The sequence below is a fragment of the Mastigoproctus giganteus genome, chromosome 9, assembly GCF_048544385.1.
Source record: "Mastigoproctus giganteus isolate SK-2022 chromosome 9, ASM4854438v1, whole genome shotgun sequence".
Taxonomy (NCBI): domain Eukaryota; kingdom Metazoa; phylum Arthropoda; class Arachnida; order Uropygi; family Thelyphonidae; genus Mastigoproctus; species Mastigoproctus giganteus.
The window spans coordinates 224298532-224313005 of NC_143583.1; the positions used below are offsets into that span (position 1 = coordinate 224298532).

The following is a 14474-nucleotide window of genomic DNA, read 5'->3' on the forward strand; positions in this document are numbered from 1 at the left end:
CAGCTGGGCAGGTATTTCGAAGGAACAGAGGGATGAAGTGGAAGTGGTTATTTTTTATTTATTTTTATTTATTTGTTAAGACTTCCTCTTAACAAAACCATGCTGTGTCCGAGCCGTAACTGAAGTCTTGTCTAGATGATCCTGCAGTGCTTCTTTAACCAGTGCCTCCATTAATTTTCCTGGAACAGAAGTTAAACTCACAGGTCTATAATTACTTTCATCAGCATTTGATCCTCCTTTGTGAAATGGGGTCACATTTGCACATCTCCCGTCTGTGGGTACCTTCCCTGATTCCAAGGAAGCTCTCATAATTATGGCTTAGGGTTTGCTTACTTCCTTTGATGCCTCCTTTAATATAACTGGATAGATCTCCTCCACCCCAGATGCCTTTCTTGTGTTTATCTTCAACAATTTCTCCTCCACTTTACTCTCAGTTATTACAAGATTCTCTAGCTTACTGCCAAAGTTGAATAACCCTCTTGCATTCCCCTCGCTGAATAACTCCTCATGTGTGAATGTCAATGCAAAATATTCATTTAGTTTGTTAGCTACCTGAGCAGGATCATCAACATTTGACCCATCGATATCAAGTGGGCCAATCTGATTCATCTCTTTCCTTCTATAGTTTACATAAGTAAAGAACTCTTTGTTGTTTTTCTTTGCATCGCTTGCCAAAGATTTCTCGTAATCTGCCTTCGCCTGCCTCACCTCCTTTGTAACTTGGTTACAGATCAACTTGTATCTATCATAGGCTTCTGTGTCACCCATTAATTTGTATGTATCCCATGCATTTTTCTTCTCTGCCACATGTCTCATTAGTTCATCTGACAACCATTTAGGCCTAAACCTTGAACAATATTTCTTAGTTGGTATGTAAAGCCTGGTAGCCTCCAAAATTAGTTCCTTGAATGCTTCCCATTTTGAGTTTGCTGTTGGTAACATCGTCAGTTGGTCCCACTGCATAGAATTTAAATACTGTCTCAGACCATCATAGTCGCCTTTACGAAAACAAAAACCCTTCCCTTTACCTCTGATGGTAGTTACCTCCTTGAGTAAATCCCACTTCAACACACTGTGATCACTGCCACCTAGTGGTTCATTTTTCTGCAGATTCTTAATGCATGAAGAATCACTACTGATAATCAAATCAAGAGTATTACTTCCTCTAGTTGCCTCCCGAACATGCTGATGTAGAAAACAATCATCCAATAAATTCACAAAAGCCTTGCTAGTGTGTGAGTGACCAGCCCCCAAATTCCCGTCAATATCTGGCAAATTAAAATCCCCCATTATAAGACTCTCTGATTTACTGGCCCACTCTATTTCGTTGTACAGTTTCTTATTATACTCATCAGAGTCATTATGTCTATAGCACACTCCTACTCTCAATTTTGATCTCCCAATGCTTATGTCACACCAAACTGACTTTTAGCATTAGCATTAGTAGAGGCATATGATGCAAGAAAGCAAGCTTATTCAGCATCAGCCAAAAAAAAAAAAAAAAAAAGACACACACCACTCCCATTTCACACCTCCGTTCGTTCGAAATACCTGTCCAGTTTTGCTTTAAATTTGTTTAGGCTATCAACTTCAACAACAAGTGATGGAAGTCGGTTCCACCAACCAACCACCCGCTGGCGAAAGGCAAATTTCCGCACATCTATCCGACATCCGTCCTTCCTCAATTTGAATTTATGCCCTCTGAGGTGATTATTCTGAGCATCTGACTTGACACTGAACTGTCCAGCGATGTCGACTGGCTTCACTTCCTTGGATTTTATGTGTTTCTTATCTAATAGCATAACCCCTCCTCCCTTACTATCCTGTCTATCCTTTCTGTAGACGTCGTACTCCCCAAATTCCAGTTCTGCATTCCTTATATCTGTGTGACACCACGTCTCTGAAATCCCAACAATATCTACCTTTGACGTTTTTTGCAATACCTCAAATTCATCAAATTTATTTACTAAACTCCTAGCATTGGTGTACACGCAAGTATACATCAATTGAATGCACTTCCTTAGATATTATGTGTTTCTTAACTAATAGCATAACTGCTCCTCCCTTCCTGTCTTGTCCTGTCTAATCTTTCTGTACATGTTGTACTCTCCAAATTCCAGTTCTGCACTGCTTAAGTCTGTGTGACACCATGTCTCTGATATCCAAACAATATCTGCCTTTGATGTCTTGACTAGCATTTCAAGCTCATCGAATTTATTAACTGTACTCCTAACATTGGTGTGTATGTGCAAGTATACATGCACCTGTTTCTACTCTTAGTTACCCTAACACAGTCCATGTATTTACTTGTTCCACTATGACTCCCAGCAGTCCTAGAAATTCCCATTGTCTTGCTTTCCAATCTGCTGCTCAATTGAGTTCAATAGAAGTAATGCAAGAATCACTTTTACCTCTGCCAGCGGCTACCGTTAATCTATTAGTGCGTGTATCCCCCCCCAAGCTAGCAGTTTTCCCACCCTCCTAACTCTGTCTCTATAGCATCAGCAAATATTCTTGCACCCTTTCTATTTAAGTGTATCCCATCCCTGTAGAAGCAGTCTCTCCTGTTAACAAGCTCAGACAGGTCTGAGAAAAATTCTACCCCTTGATCCTTGCATCAATTGGATGCACATTGCCTTGCACAATCTCTCCAGGGCAGAATTGATCGACAAGGCTCTCATCATATACTCCTTCCTATCATGTCTGGGCAGAATTGCAGACGCTTTCAAATTCAACCCTAACTCATGGCTTTTTTTCAGCATTGTCTTGTACTTGACATGTTCTCCGTTTCCCTGACAAAAGAGTCAACAACTACTAGTTCCTTTGGGACCAGCGCATTCTGCCTTGGGGGTTGCCACTGTGTTGCGTGATGACCAAGTCCAAGCTCTGGCGTTAATGTGGGCAGCTGAGAGTTTGATGGGCCCTCAGTTTAGATCCTTCGAGGGCATCCACCCTGTCCTTCAAGCTCTCATATAGGCCCATAACAACACTGAGTTGTCGCCTGATTTCCTTATACTCCTTGCATCGCGCACACACAAAGGCACACACCCCCCCCATGGCAATATCATGTCCCGTACCCAATTGCTCCACAAACATCATGCAAGCAGTGCATTTTAAAAGTCTGTGATTCAGAGGGCAACTGCCCTCCCCTCAGTTTTCCCCTGAGCCACAGCACTCCCATTAGCTTCAGCCTTTTGCTTTGCTGCTCTGGTCTGAGTCATGATTTTGATTTAATTTGAATAAAATTTCAATTTCAGTACAAAATTATAACCCTAAACTTGTATCCCAACACAGTTATAACGCTATATATATTTTTCAGTATCGAGTATTATCTACGAGTTCCGTTTATATCACTTCCGTATAAAGTTATGTTTTAATTAATTATGTTACGTTTGTAATCTAAGTCATTATATGTATTTAGTTAAAAGTACAATTTAATTGACATTGAAGTTTAACAAAATTAATAGGTTTTACTGATTAATTGACAATATTATATTATATACTAAGCTTATGCTATCTAGTTCGGGATATAACGTTGTGTCGTATAACAATGGTGGCAAGTTACGAACGGTAAATCTACGGACACTTAAGTATTAATAAACTTTCAAATCATGCTGTCTCAATTCAGAATAAACTCGGGATCTTGACTAGGTCTATAAGCTACTTAGAAAATAATTTGATGTAACAATTGGTCAATAAAGCTGCCAAATATGGCTAAAAAACTTCTTGTTCAGTGGAGCTGCAACTTGTAACACGTGGATTTGATACCCTTACCAATACTTTTATGCAATTACAAGGCAAAGTAAAGAATAAATACACCAGATTAATCAGAAAATCACAAAATAATGTTATACTACTAAATTTAAATTTAAATCAAAAGTTTTAGAAAAACAATAATTTCAAATCAATAAATAAGAAAATCCACTTAGCGGCTTTGAACACTTCTGACTCCCGATATCCTTGTCAGCAAAGGTGTCATCATGGCTCGATGTTGGTGCATAAATCATTATAACCTTTAGCTTGTACCTCTTAGAAATCTTGAGTATTAGTCTTGACACCCTTGGTGATGTACTTTTGAATTCCAAAATATTGTTTTTTAAATCTTTCTGGACCAGAAACCCAACTCCACCTTCACTCCTTTCACTGTTTCCATTGGTGTACAGCAGATTTACACTTGATAAACTTATAAGTGATTCATTTCTTCTTCTTGTTTCAGCTAAACCCAATGATATTCCAATTCACATTTTCTAATTCCTTTTCCAGCTCTAATATCCTGTCTTCACCGATGAGTGATCTTACGTTGTAACAGGCCAAGTTCAGTTTCCGTGCATGGAAGCCTGGTCGTACCCAGAAATTCTTAGCACCCTCTGCTTTCACTCTGATCCTCTCGCTGCTGTAAGAGGGGAGTGAAAGCTGCTGGGGACTGAGGGCCATTTGTTTTGACGTGCTGTCATATGCTGGAGGTTCGTTGCCACCTAAGTGACGTAACAGGGCTTACCATCGAGAAGGTGTGCATGAGTGGATTTTAGGGAGGCAGGCCAACCGGACTTCTAAATCTTCTGTAATAGAGAGATATTGGATCCATTAGTGTTTTAGGCTGAGTGTCTGATAACACACTGGATACCTGTTCCCCCTCTAAGCTCCTTGATACCCTTACTAATACTAAGTAATAACCTACAAAATCTCTATCAAAATTCAATTTAAACTAAAGTATTGTTACTAGGAATATAAAGCAACTCTAAAAAATAAATTAATATGCCAATTTAAGTTAATAAAAAAGCAAAAACTTCTCTATTTGCTGGAGCCGTAAAAACTTCCCCTTCACAAATTCATGCTATGTCTGAATTATTACTGCTGTCTTGTCTAGATGATCCTGCAATGCTTCTTTAACCAGTGACTCCATTATTTTACCTGGAACAGAAGTCAAACTAACAGGTCTATATTTACTCATGTCACCTTTTGATCCATCTTTGTGAATTGGAGATACATTTGCACATCTCCCATTCATGGGCAGTTCCCTCTAGTCCAAGAATGCTCTTATAATTATGGCTAAAGGTTTGGTTACTTCCTTTTCCACCTCCATTAATATAACTGGATAGATTCCATCTACCCCAGGTGCCTTTCTTATGTTTAACTTCAACAAGTTCTCCTCCACTTTGCTCTCAGTTATTACAAAATCATTTAACTCCCTGTTAGAGTTTGATAAACATCTTGCACTCTCCTCCTCCTTGAATAACTCCTCATGTGTGAATGTAGATGTAAAATACTCATTTAGTTCGGCAGCTATCTGAGAATGATCATTTACAGTCGAACCATCGATATCAAGTGGACCAATCTGATTCATCCCCTTCCTTTTAGAGTTTATATAAGTAAAGAAGTCTTTGCTATTTTTCTTTGCATTCTTTGCCAAAGAATTTTCATAAGCTGCCATCACTTGCCTAACCTCCTTTGTGACTTGATTACAGACTAGCTTGTATCTACCATTGGCTTCTTTGTTGCCTGACAATTTATGTGCAATCTCATGCATTTTTCATATCTTCCACGAGTCTCATTAGTTCATCTGACTTCCATTTTAGCCTAAACCTAGAATAGTATTTCTTAGTTGAAACAAAGCCTAGCAGCTTCCAAGATTACTTCCTTGAATGCTTCCCATTTAGAATTTGCTGTTGGTAACATCATCAGTTGGTCCCACCATATAGAACTTAAGAAATCTTTGGAACCACTGTAGTCACCTATACGAAAGTATAGGTGACTACTGTGGTATACTATACTATACTATACGAAAGTATAGGTGACAACAGGTATACTTGCCTGTACACCAATGCAAGTATAGTAAATAAATTTGATGAATTTGAGGTATTGCTCAAAACATCAAAGGCAGATATTGTTGGGATATCAGAGATGTGAAGTCACACAGATATAAGGAATGCAGAACTGGAATTTGAGGAGTACAATGTGTACAGAAAGGATAGACAGGATAGGAAGGGAGGAGGGGTTATGCTATTAGTTAAGAAACACATAAAATCCAAGGAAGTGAAGCCAGTCGAAATCGCTGGACAGTGCAGTGTCGAGTCAGTTTGGTGTGACATAAGCATTGGGAGATCAAAATTGAGAGTAGGAGTGTGCTATAGGCCTAATGACTCTGATGAGTATAATAAGAAACTGTACGGGGAAATAGAGTGGGCCAGTAAATCAGAGAGTCTTATAATGGGGGATTTTAATTTCCCAGATATTGACTGGAATTTGGGGGCTGGTCACTCACAAACAATAGCAAGGCTTTTGTGGATTTATTGGATGATTGTTTTCTACAGCAGCATGTTCGGGAGGCAACTAGAGGAAGTAATACTCTTGATCTGATTATCAGTAGTGATTCTTCATGCATTAAGAATCTGCAGATAAAGGAACCACTAGGTGGCAGTGATCACAGTGTGCTGAAGTTGGATTTACTCAAAGAAGTAACTACCATCAGGGGTAAAGAGAAGGGAAGGGTTTTTGCTTTTGTAAAGGTGACTACGGTGGTCTGAGACAGTATTTAAATTCTATATGGTGGGACCAACTGATGATGTTACCAACAGCAAATTCAAAATGGGAAGCATTCAAAGAACTTATCTTAGAAGCTACTAGGCTTTACATACCACCTAAGAAATATTGTTCAAGGTTTAGGCCTAAATAGATGTCAGATGAACTAATGAGACATATGGCAGAGAAGAAAAATGCATGGGATACATACAAATTAACACGTGACACAGAAGCCTATGATAGATACAAGTTGATCTGTAACCAAGTTACAAAGGAGGTTAGGCAGGCGAAGGCAGATTATGAGAAATCTTTGGCAAAGGATGCAAAGAAAAACAGCAAAGAGTTCTTTACTTATGTAAACTCTAGAAGGAAGGGGATGAATCAGATTGGTCCACTTGATATCGAAGGGTTAACTGTTGATGATCCTGCTCAGGTAGTTAACAAACTAAATGTATATTTTGCATGAATTCTGGGGAGGTTTGTCATGTCAGGGTTCTGTCAGGGTGCAGAATACTGCTATCCTGACAGTTTTTAAGTCATCGTCTGGGCGTGGTGGGAAACTTGGGCAATTTTACTATTGATTATTGTTTAATTGCTGGGGGGCTGAATTGCCATTCTTTGCATTGCTCTGCGCATTTCGAATACTTTCTGTGTGAAAGATGTAAAAGCTTATAATTTTGTTCTTCTATGATGAACAGATGTTCTTCTCCCCTGGGAAGGGGACCAATCTGTGCTATTAGCTCTGTTCTGGGGATGTCATATATTATACATTTGTATAGAATATGTGCCCAGTCTTCACTTTCACCACAGGTGCAGTTTGGGTCATCGATCAGGCCTAAGGAGGTTAGTTTCGCTTTTAGGGAGCCATGACCTGTCAATATAAATGTTGTAAAAGAGTCCAGGGGCATACCACTTAGGTGGCTTTGGGCTAACCATTGACACCTGTGGCAGAAACCGTTTGGTAACCAGACCTCTGGTTTCCTGCTCCCACTTTGTTTGCCATAGCTCGTGGAGCTTTGTGGCTATTCTTTTTCTTTCATCATTGAAGATGTTGGCTGTATCAAGGGCTATCCCCAGAAATTCTGTGGGTATGCCCTTTTTAAATCTATAATATAAGCCTCTTTTGGCTACTTCCAGGTAAAGTGGGAGAGTTCCGGCCAGCAACTGTAGTGCAGGTGTGCTTACTGTGCGACATGCTCTGGTAATAGTGAGTAGTATTGTCCTTTGTATCGATTCTAATTTATTCCTATTTCTTACTATGGCTGAGCGGATGAACCACGCACCGGCTCCATAGGTGATAACAGGTAGGAACATTGCACGGTATATGATTGCCAGGGTCTTTCTTTTGAGTCCCCAGTCTGCTCGACTGATCCTGGCAATCACACCTGCATAATTTCTCACTTTCTTTGCCAAGTAGATCAAATGGAGTAAAAAGTTAATTTTGAATCAAAGACCACTCCAAGATATTTTAGTTCTGTTACCATTTTTATAGTGGTGTTGTGTTAATTTTGATTTGTGGACGTCTTCTTATGTCCAAATTGCGTTTTAGAAGTATTTGTTTGGTGTTTTCAGGCGATATTTTGAGCATGTGCATTTGTGCCCACTCCTGCAGCTGCAAGAGGGCGGCATTTGATCTTTGCTCTACAACCAACTATAGCCAGCGGTTAGTTGGTAGGTGGAACAGACTTCCATCCCTTGTTGTGGAAGTTGATAGCCTAAATAAGTTTAAGGCTCAGCTGGACAGGTATTTCGAACGAACAGAGGGGTGAAGTGGAAGTGGTTATTTTTTATTTATTTATTTTACTTTATTTTTTTTTTTTGGCTGATGCTGCATAAGTTTGCTTTCTTGCATCAAATGTCTCTACTAATGCTAATGCTAACCGCTCGTGAGTTACCTTTTACAAGGAAAATCATGTCATCTGCAAAGCCAGGCTTTCCACGGGGCCCAGATCCAAGGCCAGAAATTCGTCCAGAACAATGTTCCAAAGAAAGGGCCAAGGATTGAACCCTGTGGGCAGCCTTTATTCACAGGGCGTGTCAATTCCTGGAACCTTTTGCGTACTGAGACACTTCTGTCTGTAAGGTAGCTGTTTATTACCTTATAGAGGTTTTGTGGGGCATTTGCCTGGCGAAGTCTCCTAAGGACACTAGGCCACCAGAGTGAGTCAAATGCCCCAGCAAAGTCAATGGAGATTGCCAGCATATATTTCTCCTCTGTGTTTTTAACTGTTGTCAGTAGGTGGTGCATGGCATCCTCCGTAGAATTGCCCTGCTTAAAACCGTACTGATTGTTGGAATGCAAACCTGCTTCTGTGTAATATTAAGCTAATCTGCTATTATTAGTCTTTCATATATTTTCCCTAGTACAGAGAGTAGGGCTGTTGGTCTATATGATTTGGGGTCAGTAGGGAGTTTTTCAGGGTTTTTGAGGATTAATCTTAACACAGCTTGTTTCCATATTTTTGGGAATATACCTTCTGTCATACAGTTATTATATAGTGCTATTAGTTTATGTGGTGCTATTTCCACCAATTTTTTGATAATCTCAACCTCTAAGAGGTCAAAACCTGGGTATTTATTGTTTTTGGTTTTAGATAGTGCTACTTTCTAAGTCTTGTAATACACACTGTACTACACTGACAGTGGTAGAGAATGAAAAGGCCCCGGGGATAATTGTGCAGGCAGATATGAAGTTTTCTGAGTAGTGCAGACGGGCTGCAACAGTAGCCCATGGTGTATTGTCAATGATATATAGGAATTTTTCTAGCAGGGATAAGGAGGTGATTATTCCCTTGTATAAGGCAATGGTCAGGCCACACCTTGAGTACTGTATACAGGTCTGGAGGCCTCATTTCAAGAAGGATGTAGAGCTGCTGGAACGAGTACAGAGAAGGGCAACAAGATTAGTGAATGGAACAAAGGGGTGCTCTTATGAAGAAAGGTTTAAGTTTGCAAATTACAGTGTCTGTAGACTAGGTGATCTGATAGAGGTGTATGAAGCCTTGAATGGTTTGAGCTGATGGGATTCTTCCTCTTGCTCAGAATAATCACCTGAGAGGGCATAAATTCAAATTTAGGAAAGACAGTTGTTGGATCGACGTGTGGAAATTTGCCTTTAGCCAGTGGGTGGTTGGTTGGTGGAACAGACTTTCATCCCTTGTCGTGGAAGTTGATAGCCTAAATAAGTTTAAGGCTCAGCTGGACAGGTATTTTGAATGAACAGAGGGGTGAAGTGGAAGTGGGTTTTTTTTTTTTTTTTGGCTGATGCTGCATAAGCTTGCTTTCTTGCATCAAATGCCTCTACTAATGCTAATGCTAATAAAGCCATGAATGGTTTGAGCATGCTCAATGCTGATAGGTCTAGTCCCTTTACTCAGAATAATCGCCTGAGAGGGCATAAATTCAAATTGATGAAAGGCAGTTGTAGGATAGATGTGCAGATGTTTGCCTTTAGCCAGCAGGTAATTGATTACTGGAACAAATTTCCATCTGTCATTGTAGAAGTTGATAGCTTAAATAGATTCAAGGCAGAACTAGACAGACATTTGGAGCGAATGGATGGGTGAAATGAGAAGGATGGTTTTTTTTTTTTTTTTTTGGCTGATGCTATATAAGCTTGCTTTCTTGCATTATATGCCTTTGCTAATGCTAATGTTGGGACATTAAAAAAGAGAGAGAGAGAGAGACGAGAGAGAGAGAGAGAGAGAGAGAGAGAGAGAGAGAGAGAGAGAGAGAGTTGCTATAAAGAACTTCGACTGTATATACCTATGCAAAGCTAAGTATATATATTTTGGGGAATATGTAAAAAATTATTCTCACAGCTTATTAAGAAAAGGCTGTTTAGTGAAAATATGCAACAGAGCACTAAATCAGGCACTTGAATACGATAGAATAACTAAATACGCAGACTAACATGCAAGCAGCACCTTCTTGAAAGAGCAGTGTACACGTCTATATGCATATGTGGTTGGGTGTGAATGTGTGTGTATTTTTGAAATAAAAATTTTAACAAAATGCATATTTCTTTTTAGGATGGCTACGAAAGATTTATGAGAAAACAGAATTCCCATTGTTCCCATATATGGTGGTCTGCCTGTAAAACTCAAGTAAGAACTGTGTGTATGTTTAAAAAAAAAAATTCTCTTTTTTTTTAATTGTCTTAATATTACAGTAGAGCATTGATAATCCGAACTAATTAGTATAGGGGGTAGTTTGGATTTGCAAACTCATTAAAAATACTGTCTGGAGAATAAAAAAAAAGGGTTTAATAAGTTTTTAAATCAAAAGACTAAGTTGTACTTATATATTTTTATTCATAGATAACAAAACAAATGGAACTTTCAACCCCAATAATACATATTTATATGCCTTTAATGAAAATAATCACTTATTTTTTGCTACACCATTTTGAACTTCGTTTATTTTCTGCCAGATCTCTCACTCTTTTCAGCAAGAGTAGTTCAGTTGGACACCATTGTTTGTTGCTCATACCAAGCCATCACAGTCTCTAGTGTGGCAACTGCCTCAGCATGCATAGGCCCAGTGTTGACATAATTTTCTTCATCGTCATCTTCATCCGTATTATTTTCAGGAGCTCCTGTTTCTTTCACATTCACAATTTCATTTTCATTTAAAACAGGAAACCCTTTAGCATCAAAATCATTTTCCAGCCATGGTCTTGCATCACCTTCATCGCAATCTTCAAGCCAGGGATCGACTGAAACAAGTTGATCATCTCATTCATTGTCCATCTCTTTCAGTTCAATTCTGCTCATCTGCTACGGTTATTTCTGCAATAGGCCACAGTTTTTTCCAAGCGATTTTTTAAATTGTGCACAGTGAGTGACTCCCATGCGTCAGCTAACATGTAGCAGCTGTCCTTGAGACTGAGCTTTTCAAAAAAACTACGATACTTTCTTCGTTGTTTTCTGCTAAAAGTAAATGAAACAAGACTTGTTTTTTGTAGATCCTCTTCAACTTTTCAATGACTCCCTGGTCCTCGGTTGGAAGAGTGAGGAAATGTTTGGTAGAAGAAACATGACCTCGAATCCGTTTTCTATTTTGTTTAATGTTTCCATTGAAGGATGTGATGGCTCATTGTCTAGGAAAAACAACACCTTGCCCATTTTGCCTTCTTGTTTACAATACGTCTTGACATTCGGGATAAAATGGTTGGTAAACCTATCAGTAAACACTTCTGAGTTCATCCATGCATTTTTTGTGCTTTATAACTTACAGGATAACAACTGGATTAAAACAACGGGATTTCTTTGATTTTCCTATCAATATCAATGGCAAAGCACGAGATGAGTCCCAATGGCATTAGTGCAAACCATAGCTGTAATTCGCTCTTTACTCACTTTAAACCTGGTAGCAGCTGTTTCACAGCGAGATGCAAGAGATTTGAGGCAGTGACTTCCATTTTATTCCAGTCTCATCAGCATTGTATACATCATCTATGGAATATTCTTCACTTTCCATAAGACTGATAAACTTTTTTTTAACCATTCCGCTGCAGCAAAATCACAAGATAAAATTTCCCCTTCGATGTGAAGTTCTCTAATGCATTGCCGTGATATAAAGTTTTTTAAGCCAACCTGTACTGGCCTTAATATCTGAGGGACCGCTTAATGTTTTGTTGAAATCCAGCACCTTTTCACACAACAAAGGTCCAGATATGGGTTCTCCTAAACTTTGTCTTTTGTGAACCACAAATAAACAGCATCTTTGAGGGATGGGTCATTAGCTGTTCCCATAGTTTTTTCTCATTTTTTTGCACCATCATCTGAATCAAGTTTCGATGCAAACTGTAAAATTTTTTCCTTGTTGTTTTTAACGTTTGTTATGGTTGACTTTCCAACCTCGTAAAATTCTGCTAATGAAGACCAGCTTTCTCCATTTGAAAGTCTGTTTAAAATCAATCTTCGATTCAATTGATAAAAATGTCTGCTTCCTTTTAAAAGACAAAAAAGGTGCCATAATTATAGTATGATAAAATAAAACTCTGTAAATAAATGTTCAGAATCTTCTCTTCATTTTATATCCAGTGGTGTGCTGGAGCCAGCTTGCACAAGCCAATTATTAATTAAATTTTCAAGAATTTTGCAAGCTGGTTGTTAAACTGACAATAGCTATAAACTGTGAGTGGCACACACTTCAATACACAATGGCTAGTGGCATTCAGGCCATGAGAGGCAGAAAGAGAGATCTTTATTGCAACTACTGTACATGATGAATACAATATAGACAGATGTAAATAGAGTTGCAACTGTCCCATCATGGCCAAAGGCCAGGGGATCACATCTCATAAGCTTGTACAGTAAAATGTGTGACAAGAAAAATCCAGCCGGGTCGTGATAATTTCGGTACCCTTTGTGCTTCCTTTCCCCTGACCCCTTCCGTATGCAGCAGCCTGTGTATGGATTATCTCCACCAGAAATTTTACAGAAATATTATTTCCAACAAATATCTGCTTAATTTTACCCGGGCCACTTCTTAAGGTAAACATTCCCACGCTCAACGTCTATCAAAGATTTCACATTTCTAGAATTTTTGTGAACCTGATAAGGTCATTACGGTAAGAATAAGAGTCCCAATTGTAACCATAGACTGGCTACGGATACAAGAGCTCGGCAAAAGTCAATGAAAACATTTGGTGAGAATCAATTGGCTATATGGAAATTACAATAAAAAAAGTGAATATTTTATTATTGTTTTTGAATTCCAAATTGTTGTAAATCAGTAAAACGTACTGTAAATATATACACACAAAATTATTTTTGCCTTGGTTTTTTTTAACAAGACAGTTGTCTCATGCGTCTTAGTAGCAACTTGTGCATGCCATGTTCTTTGTTATTTATTTACACTTATCTTCTTTTACTGTTTTGATTTTATAACCCCCCCCCAAATGTGAGTGAACAGAATATCAATTGCAAAGTGTGTTGAGTAACAGATTACAAAGTGTTATATTTAGTTAGTACTGTATGTATATTAATTTACAAATGTACATATGCAAATGTAAATTTTTTCTTTTGCAAACCTGTGGATAATATTCTTCTGATTTTCACGTACCATTTAATATTGTTAATTAGTACGGTAATAAAAGCATAAAGTTGTGCTTTATACCTTCATTTTTTTTTTTTTTTACCTTCATTTTTATAGCCTGTGGATAAAATTCCTCTGATTTTCACTTATTAGAATTGCCATTTAATAGAATCAAAATTCAATTCACAAACATGATCACAATAACTGGCTCTTACTGCAATTATTTTATGGCACCAGCATAAAAAAATAAAATAAATAAATAAATAAATGCTTGCTCGTTCAGATTATTGATGTTCAGATTTTGATGCTCTACTGTACTTATATGTAATTAAAAAAAATTGAAGTACACCAAACTCATTATCTGAGTATCATTTATTCATTCTGTATGTTGTCTGCACATGATATTTTTTCTTTTAATTTTAATTACCTGATTAATTTATTCAAGGTTTACAACAAAACCACATGGCCCATGCATGTAAACTACAATTATCCCACCCACACAAGTACTTGGATGTGGCCCATCTCCATACACAGTCAAATTTTTCTTCTGTTTTGGGTAAGTTTTAACTTAAATGGGTAAATAACCTTATCCTGCTCTACTTAACTGGTTTGCAAATTGTGGATTGGAATGAAAGTGAATGGATGTGGTTGGAAGGGGGGGGATCCACACTGCCCAGTGTGTATCATCTTGTGGCACAACTACAACATAGCCCTGACCTTGCAGGGAGATCAAAAAAAAGAGCAAGATGAGAAAATAAAAAAAAACTGTATCAGATGTATTTACCATGATATCATTTGTTCATCACCAAAACATAAAGGCAGTTCTAAGACTGAGGTTGGTAACTACTGACCAGTCAAACTGACTTCAATAATAGGGAAAATCATGAAAGCGATATAAAGCATGCAATACA

At 38.2% G+C, this 14474-nt stretch overlaps 1 protein-coding gene across 2 annotated transcripts in view; it reads left to right on the top strand.

Moving 5' to 3' along the window:
- LOC150081136 (DGAT1/2-independent enzyme synthesizing storage lipids-like) overlaps window positions 1-14474 on the top strand; it is a 199629-nt gene that overhangs the window by 138746 nt on the left and 46409 nt on the right. For both annotated transcript variants that reach the window (XM_090380602.1, XM_090380603.1), the window contains one exon: window positions 10551-10625. In XM_090380602.1, coding sequence (XP_090236728.1) covers window positions 10551-10618 — 68 coding nt within the window. In that variant the 3' untranslated portion in view covers window positions 10619-10625. The remainder of the gene's footprint in view (window positions 1-10550; window positions 10626-14474) is intronic.